General features: G+C 48.7%; 1 protein-coding gene across 1 annotated transcript in view; it reads right to left on the reverse strand.

Annotated features, from left to right (window-relative positions):
- The window catches only part of XYLB (xylulokinase homolog (H. influenzae)), a 55431-nt gene that overhangs the window by 13767 nt on the left and 25235 nt on the right, over positions 1 to 16429 (reverse strand). Inside the window, exons 10-15 of the mRNA XM_006890651.1 lie at positions 15325 to 15406; positions 12208 to 12248; positions 11499 to 11614; positions 10425 to 10540; positions 9709 to 9782; positions 7374 to 7470 (exon numbers count right to left, since the gene is read on the reverse strand). Of these exons, the coding sequence (XP_006890713.1) occupies positions 7374 to 7470; positions 9709 to 9782; positions 10425 to 10540; positions 11499 to 11614; positions 12208 to 12248; positions 15325 to 15406 (526 nt within the window). The remainder of the gene's footprint in view (positions 1 to 7373; positions 7471 to 9708; positions 9783 to 10424; positions 10541 to 11498; positions 11615 to 12207; positions 12249 to 15324; positions 15407 to 16429) is intronic.

Genomic DNA, 16429 nt, shown 5'->3' on the forward strand with positions numbered 1-16429 from the left:
GGAAGGAGAGAAAGGGAGGGGAGGGGAGAAAGTGGGGAGGGGAGAAGAGGCAGAGGAGGAGGGTGAGAAGGAGAAGAAGAAGAAGATGATGATAAGGGGAGTTTCCTTGGTAAAGATGAGAAAATAAAACCCCTCACTGCTATGACATAAGTGTGTGCCGACTCCCAGCCGACTCTCCGGCCAGCCCCTGGAGTGGTAAACCACGTGGGAAGAGACTGTTCATCTTCTCTTGTGGAGCCTCTGGGGATTTGAACCACTTGAAGGCATAGGAAAGCCAATCAGGATCCCTGAGAATGAGCAGGGGCCCTATAGCCACAGGTGGTCAGTGTCCTTACAGTGTCCCCTTGTCCTTCTTAGACCTAATAAAACAGGATATGATTATGACTGACCAACAAGACGCCAGCCAGCCGACCCACACACAGGTCGGCACACAGGCCTGTGTACGTGGCCTCCGGTATCTCGCATCCATTTTCCCAGGTACACTTGGGGGCTCACTCGTGCGCATTCTCGGTGGACATTTACCTAAGGGGGATGTTACCAAGTGGGTGCACATTCAGCTTTAGGTGAAGCTGCTCATAACGTTTTCATTAAGGTTTCGAGAAAAAGTGCGGCGAGGAGGCTCCTGTGTCTCCCTGCCTTCTGGCACAGCGTGGAGCGCACTGGGTTGCTAAACAAAAGGTAGGCAGTTTGAATCCACCAGCCACAGCTCAGGAGAAAGATGAGCTGTCTGCCCCCACGAAGATTTACAGCCTCAGAAACCCGAGGGAGGGTCGCAATGAGTGTGAGCTGATGGAAAGGCAGTGGGGTCTTGGTGACCACAGTTCAGCTGTCACGAGATGCCTCTTCCTGGGAGCCCCAGACCTTTCATTTCTATCTCCTTGTTTGAGAGGAGGCCAAACTGAGCTGGCAAGACAAGTATAATTGTTTTTCAGCTCGCTAAGAGGATAAGTAACTTTACGCTGTATTGCATAAGAAATGCTTTCACAGTAGAAATAATACCATGAGGACACTGGCCTCACTTGAGCCTTTGAGGACCTGCCCTGACCTTTCCCCCTGACAGTGGGCTGAGCCCCTGGGCAGCATTCCTTCCTGAAAGCCAAGGGTCTCTCCCTTCCAGGCAGCTCCTGTCTCAGTGTCTCGGTAGCTTGTCACCCAATCACGTGCTCAGGGAATGCTGGAGTCTTTTGGAGACCTTCAGGGGTTGGCAATTTTCATACTTTTTTTCATTTACTTAAAACATTTTATTTGCTATTTTTTTTAATAAAAGTTTTATTTTATACTGGTTTGCTTACAAAGTTCATATACATTGTTTTTCACACTAGGTATTTCCCATTTCCTTTTAATAATTTTAAATCTAATTTCAAAAACATATACATTTGAAAATCCTTACGTTGAAAGTGGATTTATTATTGCCATACTTCTTGTTGTTTAAAACATTTTATTGAAGTACCATATAGATGTTGTTGTTGTTGTTAGGCATTGAGTCGACTATAACTCAATGATCCTATGAATAACAGATAATGCACAAGTCATAAACCTAGCTTGGCAAATTTTTTTGTTGTTGTTACGTGCCATCAAGTCGCTTGCGACTCATAATGACCCTATGTACAAGAGCTCTAAATGCTGTTCTATCCTGTGCCAACCTAGCCATCTCAAATGCACTTATTCCCACAGCTCCAGTCACAGAATCGATCCATCTCATTGAAGGTCTTCCTCTCCTTCACCTCCCCTCCATTCTGCCAAACATGATGTCCCTCTCCAAGAACCAGTCCCTCCTTGCAACATGCCCAAAGTATGTCAGATGAAGCTTCAGAATCCTTGACTCCAAGGAGCATTCTAGCTTCACCTTCTCCAGGACAAAACCTGTTTGTTCTTCTAGCAGTCCATGGTATAGTCAACAATTTCTCCAGCACCACAGCTCAAAGGCATCAATTCTCTTTCTATCAACCCTATTCACTGTCCAACTCTCCGATGCATAGCACGTAATTGCAAAGACTATAGCCCAGATCAGGCGCACTTTAGTCTCCAGTCTGACATCATTGCTCTTCAGTACTCTTGAGAGGTCCCCCACAGCTGATGTTCCCAATGCAATTCTTCTCTTGATTTCCTGACTGCTGATTGTGGAGCCAAGTAAACTAAAACTGTTAACTATCTCAGTCTCTTCACTATCCATACTAATGCTGCCAATTGGCCCAGTGGTGAGAATCTTTGTTTTCTTGATGTTGAGCTTCAGTCCATATAGGAGGCTGCAGTCCTTGACCTTCTGCAGCAAGCACTTCAGGTCCCCCTCAGTTTCAGTAAGCAGAGTTGTGTCATCTGCATAACGCAGGTTGTTGATGACTCTTCCACCAATCCTGATACCACATTCCTCTTCATATAGCCCAGTGTCTCAGATGATCTGTTCTGCATACAGACTGAAAAGGTATGGAGACAGAATACATCCCTGACGGACCCCCTTCTTGATTTTGAACCATGTAGTGTCTCCTTGCTCTGTTCTGATGACCTCTTGGTCCAAGTATAGGTTTTGCATTAGCACGATCAAATGTTCTGGGATTCCCATTCTTCTCAGAGTCAGCCACAGCTTGTTGTGATCCACACAGTCAAAAGCCTCTGCATAGTCAATGAAGCACAGATAGACATTCTTCTGGTATTCTTTACTTTCTGCCAAGATCTATCTAATATTAACTATAATATCCCTAGTACCACAACCTCTTCTAAATCCAAACTTTTACAAACCAATAATGCCCGTATACTTCTTTTTTTTTTTCTTAAATTTAATTTTGTACCATGGACTGCTAACAAAACAAACAGATTCATCCTAGAGAGGGTTAAATCGGGCTGCTCCTTAGAGGCAAGGATTCTAAGACTTCATCTGACATACTTTGGACATGTTATAAGGAGGGACCGGTCCTTGGAGAGGGACATCATGCTTGGGAGAGTAGAGGGACAGCGCAGGAGGGGAAGACACTCAATGAGGTGGATTGATTCAGTGACTGGGGTAATTTGGGTGGGTGTGTCGGAGACAGTGCAATTGGTGCAGGAAAGAGCATGTTTTAGGGCTGTTGTACAGAGGGTTGCTGTGAGTCACAAGCGACTCGATGGCACATAACAACAACAACAATAATTTAATTTTATTATTTTGTGTGTGCGTACCGTCAAATCGGATCTGACTGGTACTGGCGGAGACTGTTCCTCCTTTTCCAGCAGAGCATCTGGTGGATTTGAACCGCGCATCTCTGGGATTGCAGTGAAGCTTCTTGCCACTAGGCCACCAGGCCACCAGAGCTCCCTGCCCGTATAATTCTTGAAATAGTGTATCACCTACACCCCAGAGACCACATCCATCTCCTCCCAAGAGGTAACATCTGTCCTGATTTCCAGTGGTGGCACACAGTTTTGTCTTGTTTTGGTATGTGGAATCCTCTAATAATACCATATGTGCTGGATTCCTTTCATTCGATGCTACATTTGTGAAATTCACCTATGTGGTCGTATTGAGGCTGGTACCTTTTCATAGAACTGTTAGTATAACCAGATAGTTATACCCTTTGTAACTATTCTAGACTTTGCCCATCTTTCTCCCACAGAGCAGCTGGTGGATTGGAACCCCGTGCCTCTGAGTTAGCAGTGCAGCTCCGGTACCACTAAGCCACCAGAGCTGCCTCGTATTCCAGACTTTGAATACACCACAGTGTAATTATTTGGTCTACAATTAATAGGAAGCAGCCCTGATGGCACAGCGAGTTAAGCACTGAGTTGCTGACAGGTCAGCTGTTCAAAAGCACCAGCTGTACTCCGCATAAGTAGGGAACTCTGGTGGCTTAGTGGTAAGAAATAACACTAGCAAAGCAAAGGTACATGGTTCAAAACCACCAGCTGCTCCATGGGAAAAGATGGGCAATCTCCTTCCATGCTATTTATTACCTCTGAAAATCTGCTGGAAGGTCAGCTATGGGTCAGTTCAGACTTGACAGTTTACAACAACAACAACAACAACAACTCCACAGAAGATGAAGCAATCTATTCCCATAAAGATTTACTGTTTCAAGAACAGGGCAATAGTCCAAACGTCCAGCCACAATAAATGGATTGAGAAATTATGGTACATTTACACAATGGAAAATTATGCAACACACGGGAGCAATGATTTCAGAAATACTACCTAACTTGAGGAAAGATTGAAGAGCATTATGCTAAGTGAATTAACTCAGTCACATAGGGACAAATGCTGCACTGTATAAGGCCATTATTGTGGAACATGTATAAGGATCCAGGGTGGAAAGGGTAGGAACAGAGGGGTGAGGATGAGGGGTTGGAGGTGGTGTAAATCATAGGGTCACACAATCTGATGGGTGGAGAGAGGGGTGGGTAAAAGAAATTGTAAAGATCTGGCATGAAAAACAATTTATACGAAGTTTGTATATAAACCAGTATAAAATAAAAATTTTATATATAAAAAAATATTTACAGTGTCAGATACCCTTTGGAACTCTGTGGACAGAGTGGACTCTGTGTTACTCGGTTGCTGGGAGATGGACGTGACTCGAGGACGGTGGGATTTGACTATGAGTAGCCATTGGGTCATTTCTGGGAGTGCTGGTTGTGACCTGAGCTGAAGACCCAAACATCTGAAGGGTACAGCAGTCTGACACCCCCAGCAGCTCCGCAGAAGGAGGGTGGGTGGTCTCCTCCTATTACAATAAGCGGCCTCATATGGTGGTTGTTGCTGTTGTGGGCCTTCGAGGTGGAACCAATCCATAGCTGACCCTCCAGCGGGTTTTCAGAGACAGTAAATCACCCAGGAGATTGTCCACACTTCTTCTGCAGAGCAGCTGGTGGATTCGACCCACATGTCTAGGACTGTGGAGCAGTTTCTTAGTACTAGACCACCAGAGCTCCCTGGAAACACGATGGAGGGTCACTGTGAGTCAGAAGTGACTGGACGGCCCTGAGTCAGGGTCATTTCCACTATGGGGGGGGGGTCCCCACCTGCATCCTTGTGGATATTCTCATTTATTTTCTCCTGTCTTTGGTGAACATGGGTGTGCATTTTTGGTAGACATTTACCAAGAAGAGAGATGGATGAAAAACTCAAACTCACGGCTGTCGAGGCCTAACTGACTCATAGCTGACCCTCAAGCAGGTTTTCAGAGGCTGTCAACTACACAGGAGGAGGGTGTCCACCTTGATCCTACAGAGCAGCTGGTGGATCTAAACTGCCTACCTTTTGAGTTGGAAGCACAACTCACTACCCATTAGTTCACCAGAGTTCCCTAGATGCTGCCTATGTTTGGAAAAAAAGGTTTACCTAATGCTTATTTTTACAGTACCCTTTACCTGAGTGGTTCAAAGATACAAAACATACACTAATCGAACAGCAGTCAACTGTAAAAGAAAGCCCTCCAACAGGAGTTATCCATCAGGAAGCTGTCCAGAAAGGCTTCTGAAGTTTTGTCTACTCTAATGACACAAGAGCCACACACACACCACCCCCAGCCCCCCACGGAGGGACAAATAGCATCTTGGAAGCCTAGGGTTCATCATCATCAGTAAAGGCTGCCCTTTGCACAGCTTGAATTCTTAGAAATCTCTCCCTCCTTATCTGCCTCACTACAGCCCTGCTTTGGCCCCAAGTCCTTTCTCCAAAGCAGTTCTCTGCATCCCGACTACAGTACCCGATATCCAGCCTTCTCTGCTTGAAGATGAAATGCCTAGAACTATCCCCGTCAGCAGACTGGGAGACCAAGGTCCAGTTATGGTTCCAGACCAAATCCTTCCCACCTAAATGGCTTCACTGCCCATGTCCCAGGGTCCAAAGGCTGGAATGCTTCCCCTGGGGCTTGGAGCCTGCAGAGAGACTTCTCCAAATCCTGCAGATCTTGGCCAGATCTGGCTTACTGGGAGCAGATCAAAAAGCAAGAATAACCTGCTTTCCAGTCTACACTTATCCACAGAGCTGTGAAGTTCACCTTCTCACCCCACCACTGGGGACCATCTCCCTCTGACACTCAGACCCCTACCCTGCTCATCCTGGCTTGAAGGCCAATGTCATGGACTGAACTAAGTTCCTCCAAAATACATGTGTTTAATGATACAATGTGGAAACAATGTCATGGGTTGAAGTGAGTGTCCCCTAAAAATACATGTATGTAATGATATTATGTGGAAAATACATAACCAACCCTCAAACAGCTGTTAAAGGATTAAGGGTGGAATGGAACATCCTCACAACTCCAATACGATATAAGGGAAGTTTCCTCAGGATGTGGCCTCACACGCGTTTACCTCACAAAGCCAGACGGAAGCACTCAGTACCCACCACCACAACGTCCCTCTGGACTCAGGTGTCTGTACTAATAAGTTCTAGGACAAGGTCAAGGGAGACCAAGACGTCTGGGGTTCTCCAAGGAAGAACAGGCCCACAGATGCTAACGGAAACAGAGACCCTCCTCCAAACCCAAGACAAAGATGGCCTTTCTCCAAAGCCGGTGCCCTGAATTTGGACTTCTTCAGCCTAGATTGCACCTCAATGTCAAGAAAACAAAGATTCCTACCACTAGACTGATAGGCAATGCCACGATGGATGGAGAGGAGACTGAAACTGTTAACAGCTTCATCCTGCTTGGATGTACAATTAATCTCCTTGGTACCAGCAATCAGGACATAAAGAGAAGCACTGCACTGGGAAAATCTGCAGCTAGGGACCTCTCCACGTTACTGAGGAGTAATGATGCTAGTTTGAGGAGCAAGGTGCATCTAATTCAGGCCATGGTCTTTCCAATCACTTGCTATGCATCTGAGAGCTGGACATAGAATAAGGATGACAGAAGAATTGACGCGTTTGAGCTGTGGTGTTGGAGAAGAGCACTGAGCATGGACTGATAAAAGAACAGACGTGTCTTGGAGAGGGTGCAGCCAGAGTGCTTTCTGGAGACAAGAATGATGAGGATTCGCCTCACATCCTTCGGGCGTGTTGCTAGGAGGGGCTGGTCCTTGGAGAGGGACAGGATGGTTGGAAGAGCGGAGGGTCAGCGAAGGAGAGGAAGACTCAACCAGGTGCAGTGACACAGTGACTGCTACAATGGTCTCTTGTGTGTCAGGAAGTTTGAGGATGGCACAGGATAGAACAGGGCTCAGATCCACTCTTCATAGGGTCGCTGTAAGGTGTACAACTTGACGGCACCTAACAACAACAATAACGGCTTTCTACATTTGAAAGGGAATAAATTTCTGTTAAAAGTCCTCGCCTCATGGTAGCTCTACTGTAACAGCACCAGGTAACTCAGAGCGTCAGGAAGGAGCCCAGGCATGTCAGAGTATGAGCCAAGTCGTAGGACCCAACCCCTAACTGATCCCACCGGCAAGTCACTTACTGACGCGATAGCCCAGGCCCTCGGCGTGGATCCTCTTGGCCATGAACTGTCCTTCGATCAGTGCTCGAATCTCCACATCCCTGGGGAATGCCGAGACCTGTCTCCAGAAGAAGGTGGGCACGGAATAAAGACCTTGGATCATCCATTCACGTGCATGCGCGTCATCGTTTCAAACAGTAAGTGAAGCTGACTGACTGGGAATTCATGACTCAGGGCCTTGATGGAGATCCAAATGTAGCTAGAGTCCTAGGATACCAGCTTTCTCTCTCTCACACACACACCCTCTGCCAGACACACAAATCACTCTGGGGAGAATGAGGCATCGTGGAGCTCTGTCTAATCGTTCAGGCAGTCATGGGTTCAAGTGACTCTGACATTTCTCTGTAACCTAAATGTCGATGTGATGACTTTGATTTCTTTCTTTTTTTATTTTAAATTTATTTTAATGAAAGTGTACATAGACTTTGGATTTCCATTCATTCACTGTTGCACTTTTCTCCCTGCCAACCCCTCCCCCCAATTAGCTTTTCTTTTTGAAAAGTAAAAGAAAAAAATTCTTTCATTATTATACAACCTCTCTTCCCAAATCCACTCTACTATGCTACCTACATTCTGGACTCCTGTCATAACAATAACATCTAATCATATATCCCTTTTAAACAGTTTTCTCCCTCATCTGTTTCAACATAGTATACATTACTTATCCCCTCTTTCTCGGTCTCCCCCCAGTCCCTATGTCAGTCCTGTTTTAGAACAGTGGCATTATGCTGTATTTGTCTTTTTGTGACTTCACTCAGCATAATGTCCTCCAGGGTCATCCATTTTGCATAATATTTTATGAGTTCCTTGTTTTTCAATGCTGCATAGTATTCCATTGTGTGAATAGATCACAGTTTCTCTATCCATTCATTTGTTGATGGGCACTTGGGTTGCTCCCAGCTCTTTGCTATTGTGAACAAAGCCACAATAAACATGGGTGTGCATATATCTGCTTGGGTATCAGTTATGGTTTCTTTAAGGTATATTCCCAGTAGTGGAACTGCTGGGTCAACTGGGATTTCTATTTGCGACTTTTTGAGAAAGCACCATGCAGCCTTCCATAGTGGTTGCACCATTTTACACTCCCACCAACAGTGAATAAGGGTTCCAGTTTCTCCACAATCTCACCAGCATTTGATGTTTGCTGTTCTGTTAAATTTTGCTATTCCAACTGGGGTGAGAGGTTATCTCATAGTTGTTTTCAACTCCCCATCTTTACATTGCACCTTCCATTGTCCAAAACTCAGTGTTCTCATCAGCCTCGCAGTCCAAAACCAACTCCAGCTGTTGCAGTCACTAGTTCTCTAGCGAGTATCACACTCCTCTATGTTCCTCAAGCTCCCCAGATACTTATCAGGGTTTGAAACACGTCTCGGGTCTAACTCATAATGTGACAATGACTCTAATGAAAATCAGAGACTCCATTCAAAGCAGCAAAGACTGACTGGGTCCCTCGTGTGAAAGGTCCAGTCGTGGACCTACAGTGGCCAGGGGAGAAGAGAACAGCTTCAGAGCCTGAGAGGACAGGGTCTGGGCTCACTCCATTAGCTCCGGCCTTGTGACCCTGGGTAAGTCCTAGACCTCACTAAGCCTCAATTTATCCACCTGAAGAGTGGGATGATAATAACGCCTACCTCACGGTGGTGCTTTAAAAAGTAAATGAGGAACCCTTTGGCACAGTGCCTGAAACCCAACAGCGCTCAACAGAAATCGGTGCTTCCATTGGGCCCGAGAACCCTTCGATCAAGAGGAAACTCATGATGTCATGGTTGTTGGACTGGCCACGAAACGATGGCCAAGAGACTTAATACTTTCTACGTTCTGGGTTTTCCTTTTTCACCTTTTTTGTGCTCTGAGCTTTCTCTTCTCCCTTTGAGAGAAAGGATGGTGCCTGTGTTAGAGCTGCTGGCTCAGCACTTCAAGAATGCACCCCCTGTTGAGCTCTGGTGGCCTAGTGGCAAGAAGCTGCACTGCAATTCCAGAGGTACGTGGTTCAAATCCACCAGATGCTCTGCTGAGAAGGAGGGACAATCTCCTTCTGTCCCAGTCAGATCCAATTTGACGGAACAAACACACAAAAATAATAAAATTAATAATAAAATAAAAATAATAAAAAGAAAAAGAACGCACCCCTTGTGGTCCATCAAAAATGTCTGTTAGACTGATGTCTGTTAAACAATGTCTGTGTATGAATGAAGTCTCTAAAATCAGTATAATGTGAGGCACAACTGTTATTACATTTCATACTAAAAAAAACAAACCCAAAATTCAGCCCTGGTAAAACTCGCAAACGTACCTCCTGGCCTTCTGCGTTGAACCTATGACGCCCAACAATTTCTGGGGTGATCTCCATGACATCAAAATAAAAACCTGAAACAAGGCCAGGGGGAGGTGAGCTGACAGTGGTCAGGAGCAAGCGCTGAGCCCTTCAAGAGTCTCCGGGAAGGGCCCCCACCCCGGTGGCCTAGCTCCCTCGAGCCCCCAGACCTTGGCACGCTCTCAGTTTTTCTTAGAGTTACTAGTATCGTAAAAGATGGGGGGACACAGGAAAGGCCTAAGGTCATTTTTCTTCGTGGAAACACTTTCTACTCCCATTTGGCAGCTGAGGTCAGGAAGCGCCCGAGAGACCAGCCAGGTCTTGATCGAGGCAAGTCCACCTCTTCCCTCCCCAAAGGCTGCTGGACACTTTTCCCAGCACAACTTGAACTCTGGGGCAGGAAGCTGTGAACGGGCTTCACCAGGAGGAGCAGGTATTTTGGCTGCCACCTCGGATGCTCTCACCAGGGCTTTGAGGGGAGAGAAGACGAAGCTGTGACCTGGTTAACAGTCCATACGGAGAGGCAGCAAAGAGCCTCCTCAGGGCCCTGGGGTCCCACGCTGGCTTGTCAGGTCCAAGGAGGAGAAGTAACACAGACAAACATGATTCTCTCCCCTCCACCTGTTGGACCCCAGGCCCTGCTTCTCCAGAGGCAGCTGCTGCCCGGTGCAGGCCGGCAGCACTCGACCACCTACCCAGGTTCCCGCCATTCCCCATCTCCGTGGTACGCAGCGCCTTGGAGAACTCGTCCCAGGAACAGAAGGCTGACTCATCCCGGATCCTCTCTCTCATCAGGGAGCCGTTTTTAAAGCTGCAGAAGCAGAAGTACCAGCTCTGAGGGACTCAGGGCTCGATGGCAGGAATCATGCCGTCATCAGTCAGTGAGGAGGTCCAGGAAGAGGGGCTGCAGTTCAGGGCCGGCCCAGGGCCTCCAGCCAGCACACACAGGTACCGGAACCTCCCTCCCTCCGGCAGCAGACCCTGCACAGGTCCCTGGGATACACACCTGTCTCGGGTTCGGTTCAGAGGAAGCTCACAAAAGAGCCCCACGTAGAGAGAACAGCTGGGGTTCTGTACTCCTTGTGTAAGTGGAGCTGATTTGCTTTAACAGTCTTTGGATGGGGCAATGGTCAAAGGACCAAGGCTGCTAACTGGAGGGTCAGCAGTTCAAGTCCACTCAGAGGTACAGTGGAATAACGGCCTGGAAATCTACTTCTGGAATATCAAACTGAAGTCCTGCGGTGTACAGTCCTACACTGACACGCCTGGGATTACCAGGAGCCAGAACTGGCTCAACGGAACCCAGCATAGTGGATGGCACGGACACATTCCTCAGTGGTTTGGGGAAACTTGACAATCTTTCCCCTCAGTGGTCTCTGACTAGTGTCCAAATGCCTGTGGTCAGACCAGAGCATGTGTGCCCTTCCTGGAGAACTACCAGCAAGCACGTGTCCACACGCCCCTAACAAAGAGTCTATCATGCGTCAGACGTTATAGCAACACTGAAGAAAACTGACAAGGGTCATGTGACTCAGGGATGTTAAAGGGAGTAGGTTCAAGGCCACATAGAGCATAGGTGGTAAGTTTAGGATTTGAACCTGGGACCAGGAGACTCCATGCTCCGGATATTTCCCACCCAGCTCTGGTATCAGCAGGAAATGCCGAGGCCTTCGTGATAACAAGAGCCGACTTATGGAAACATCAGAGATGCCCAGGAGGGTGCCAGGTCCACCCGTGCCTCCATCCTCCCTATCGACGCCCAGACCCACCATAGTAATGCCATGTAGTGCTGGGGGTCCACCGGGTTGCAGAAGATGTGCCCTTCCAGGGAGGGCCTGGGCTCCTGGAGCCAGAGGAACAGGGTGTCACTGGTACCCAGGCTGACCTGGAGAGGGAGAGGCACAGGTTGAGGGGGACCAGGCATCTCCCGCCATGTGCCCACAAGGTGGTCCTCAGCTTGGATGTTCTGTTTGCCACCGCAGCCCAGCACTCCGTGCTTCATACCACAGGCCCTGGGTTCGATGCCACTTCCTCCAACAACCACTTCTGACCCTCCCACTCCAGACACGTCCACGGTCAGCACTCGTGGAGGGTCAGTGCCTGTGGAGCCGGTGTGCTGACTTCCCAGAACTTTCACCTAAACTGTCCTTTGGGATTTGAGCGGTTCTTCAAACTTCCCCACCTGACCCCGGAGACACAGGTCCTGTCTTTCTTGTCCACTGGAGATTGTTCTGCTTTTGGCCAAGGTGTGACCCTCCAGCCACTGCGTCCCCAAGACTGGCCATGGGACAAAGGGCAGTAACTTTCCAAGAAAGGGGATGTGTGCAGGTCCTGGTCTCCCTGTGCCCTCAGTTGTATTTTGAGGTTGGCAGACCCTCTGCTGAGAGGCAAAGGTGATGCTAAAACTCAGGGCCCTCACCCCTCACCCCCCGGGGCAGAAGGAGCTGGCTCTACGGGTGTGGGGAGAAGCCACCTTACCGCAATGTCCCCTTCCGCCAGCTGCATGCCTGCCAGAGATGCTGAGGAACGAGAGGGGCTTTGGTTAGCTGGAGTCCACACAGGAGTGATGAAGTAAGTCACAGACCCTTCAGATGGGTGCCCACCCCTACCTGCAGCCAAGCACCCTAGGGAACATGGGAGGAGGGCAAGCAGTCAGAAGCCCTGAGAGAAGGGAGCACAGGTCCTCTGGGGCCAGGGCTGCTGGTGTGGATGGGAGAACGTCTTCTCTGAAGGGATTCCAACCCTCCACGCACTGTCAAGGGTCCCAGGAGAAAGAGGGGCCCCGAGAGGATGGCAGGACATGCAAGGCAGAGAAAGGGGAAGGTCAGATGTGAGCCTGGCGCCCTCAGCAGCCCCTGACAGGGTGAGCAAGGAAGGGGCTGTGGTCACGGTCACAGTGTGTGTCCTCCACGTGAGGCCCCGCACTGACATCGCCTCCTGTCCTGCTCACCCACATAACCCCGTGCCGAACGGCAGGCATGTGGCTGCTCTTAGCTGCACTGAGTGGGGATGGACCATGGCGACCTCAGCTCGGGAACAAAATACTGCCCAGGCCTGCACCAGCCTGTCCTCGGAGGGCTAAGCTCCGGAGCGTTTTCATTAGCCCGCTGCCAGGGGTAAATCGCACAGACATTTCTACCTAGCCTGCCCTGGCCTGAGCGCTCTGCAGAAACCTGTCCAGTACCACTGTTGACGTTGTTGTACCATCACGTCAGAACTGACCCACAGCTGACCCTCCAGCGGGTTTTCAGATGCTGTAAACCTCACAGGAGGCGATTATCCCTCTTTCTCCCGTAACAGCAGCTGCTGGATCTGAACCACATACTTTTGGTTGGCAGTGCAATTTCTTACCACTAAGCCACCAGAGTTCCCCATTGAGCTTCACAGCAACATGCAAACCTCTCCAATGACAGGTAGGGGGCGACAGAGAGAGAGAGAGAGAGAGAGAGAGAGAGACCGAGAGAGATGCTGTCCAGGGAAGCCCAACTTCCCTGTTGTTGTTATGTGCCATCGAGTCACTTGCAACTCATAGCGACCTTGTGTACAACAGCCCTAAACCCTGCTCTATCCTGTGCCAATCTCATTGCCTCTGACACACCTACCCCCATTACCCCAATCACTGAATCGATCCATCTCATCAAGGGTCTTCCTCTCCTGGGATGTCCCTCCATTCCTCCTTGTGACATGCCGAAAGTGTATCAGATGAAGCTTCAGAATACTTGACTCCAAGGAGCAGCCCGGCTTCACCCTCTCCAGGATGAACCTATTTGTTCTCTCAGCAATCCATGGTATATTCAACACTCTTCTCCAGCACCACAGAATTGATTCAAAGGCATCAATTATCTATCATCCCTAGTCACTGTCCAGCTCTCCGATGCACAGCATGCAACTGTGAAGACTATAGCCCGGATCAGGTGCACCTCAGTCTCCAGCATGACGTCGTTGCTCTTCAATACTCTGGAGAGGTCCCTGACAGCTGACTTTCCAAACACTGAAGCTGCTCACTAAATGCTGAGAGACGGGATGCATTTAGGAAGAGAGAGACATGGAGAGGAAGGTACCCTCTCAAGTGCTCTCAATGACTTTCACTCAGAATGTGCTTCTGAGAGGCAGTTTTCGAGGCCAACTCACTGTCCTCCCAGATCTATAATAAAGTACATATGGATATTGAAAATAATAAAAATAATGTGCTTCTGAGGAAACCTCAATTGAGGAATTTCACCTCTGAAACTTATCTCACAAAGAAAGGGCAGCACAGGGCAGGCCTCCTGACGCTGCTGGCACTGCCCCAACGCTGTGCAGAGCAGGGAATTACTCAGCAGAGCCACAGTCTTTGTGATTCCCATGTAACAGCTGTTGTTTGGTCATTGCTGCGTGCTGTCAAGTACGATTCATAGCCACCCTATGAACAACCAATCTGAACTTTCTCCTGTCCCCTGCCCATCCTCACAATCTCTGACACACACGTGTCCATTATTGCTACAGTCACTCTGTCAACCACATGGCTGAGGGTCCTCCTCTCTTTTGCTGCCCCTCCACCTTCCCAAGCATGACAGTCTTCTCCAAGGAATAACCTCTCCTAGTAACAGGTCCAAGTTACGTGAGACAAAAATCATCCACTTTGCCTTCTGGAGCACTCTGGTTGCACTTTGTCCAAGACATATGTGTTTGTTCTTTTGTCAGTCCATGGGATGTTCAGTGCTCTCTTCCAACACCACAGCTCAAAGGGTCTTATTCTGTCATCCTTATTCACTGTCCAGCCCTCAGATGCATAGCGAGTGATCAGAAAGATCATGGCCTGAATCAGATGCACCTTAGTCCTCAAACTGACATCATTGCTCCTCAATAATTCAGAGAGGCCCCTGAGTGCAGACTTTCCCAGTGCAAGATGTCTCCTGATCTACTGATGCTGCTACCGAGGGTGTTAACTGTGGATCCAAGCAAGATGAAATTGTGTCCCTGTGGGTTGTGGTCACCTCAGTGACACCTAACAATATGTGTGTCTGTGAAATTTAAAATTTAGCACAGTTCCTTTCCTCCCGCCCCCCCACTTTTACAAAAAAACCTTTTTTTATTCACTAAATTTTGCTATCTTTACTTGGTGGCTTATTAAGAAAGAGGCTATTGTTCAGTGAGGTTTACTCTGCTCTTTCTCCAGAAGGTTCCTTGAAAACTGGGTCTCAGGAAGCCACAGAGAGAAAAAAGAGGAGGCGGAAGACCTGCGGTTACAAGGAACAAATCACACCTGTAGCTCAAATACCATGGCAGAGACCAAAACTCATGCCAGAGAGGAAGGGCAGTGAGAACTGAGATAGGTGACTTGGAACAGAATGGGCAGGTTGGAGGTAGGTGGGCATGGCCTCCTGGTTTAATCACTCAATCAGTTTTCACTTGGAGGGGGGCAGGTGGCTGTGCTCCTGAGGGCAGAGTTAAGGGAAAAGCGGGGGCAGGTACCAGGGGTTAGGTTTCAGGCTGGGGAGGGATTGAGTCCCACCACCACAGAAGGCGTCACCAAGAGGCCAGACCAGAATTCTCAAATGTCCAGCTCAGAACAAGTCAGGCGACTTGGAGGGAGAAATCCTCTCAAGCACTCACCTGGGTTGTCCCCGGTGAAGGCCACCACTTTGCATTCTGGGTGAAATCCATAGCGCTGGACGTAGTACGGAGAGATGGCTCCCTGCAGGAAAAGAACCCAGCGGCTCTCGGTCTAAGTCAGGGCTCAGAGCCTCACCTCACACCGCAGGCCCCAGGGCACTGGAGCTGAAGGGACCTTTCCCGGACCCTCCAGTCACATCATTTTCTGTCACCCACCCAGGACGTCCCACCAGTGTACAAAATGCCAGAAGAGGCCAGCAAGGCCTGGAACCACAGACACGAGGTCAATCTCAGGCTCCGGCAGCCCACAGCTGTGAAGACCATGTGATGCTGAGATTCAACCTAGCTATCCCTGACTCGTACACGCTTTGTAAGCTCCAAATAAATAAATCACAGAACACGGGTTACCGAACTCACAGGAGCACATAATGCCTCACCCACAACACCTACCAGTGAATCAGGGGGCACACAAGTGCAGACGTCAAAGTTTCAAGTGCAGAGGTTAAGGGTCTCAAGAAAACAAACCAAAAGAGGCAGCAGGGGTGGGGACAGGCCTCACCCAGAAGCACAGTGTTCAGGGCCCCTCTGAGAGATGCTGGGAGTTGGATCTATGATTTTGGAATGCATAGTCATAAATGTAAAACATTCCCCCCAATTTTATCTTGTTGTGTACTGTCAAGTTGGAACCCACTCATAGCTGACCTTCCAGAGAACTTTCAGAGACTATAAGTCACACAGGAGGAGACTGCCCATCTCTCTCCTGGGGGGCAGCTGAAGAATTCCAACTGAATTCCATTGGGTTGGCAGTGCAACCCCTGAACTCGGTAACAACAGCTGACAAACATTTATAGTAAATGATGAATGGATTTCCTGGCGTCTGAAAAGGAAATCTTGCTCCATTCAGCAAAACGTCAGACTTGCGTCAGAACAGCCATTGTCTGGGAAACGGCCTCTTGGCCACAGAAAACAGCTGAAGAAGAGGGTTTGCATCCAGGTGGTTTGTCGTAGAAATAAGCTCAAAGAAACAGGAGTGGGAAACCAGGAGGAGGGAGCCAGGGACCAGAGGAAAGTCAGCCGATGGGCTGTCAGAGAGGCGGTCACGGCG

Source organism: Elephantulus edwardii, unplaced genomic scaffold (assembly GCF_000299155.1).
Source record: "Elephantulus edwardii isolate Elephantulus edwardi_28Jun2011 unplaced genomic scaffold, EleEdw1.0 scaffold00091, whole genome shotgun sequence".
In the NCBI taxonomy this organism is placed as follows: Eukaryota; Metazoa; Chordata; class Mammalia; order Macroscelidea; family Macroscelididae; genus Elephantulus; species Elephantulus edwardii.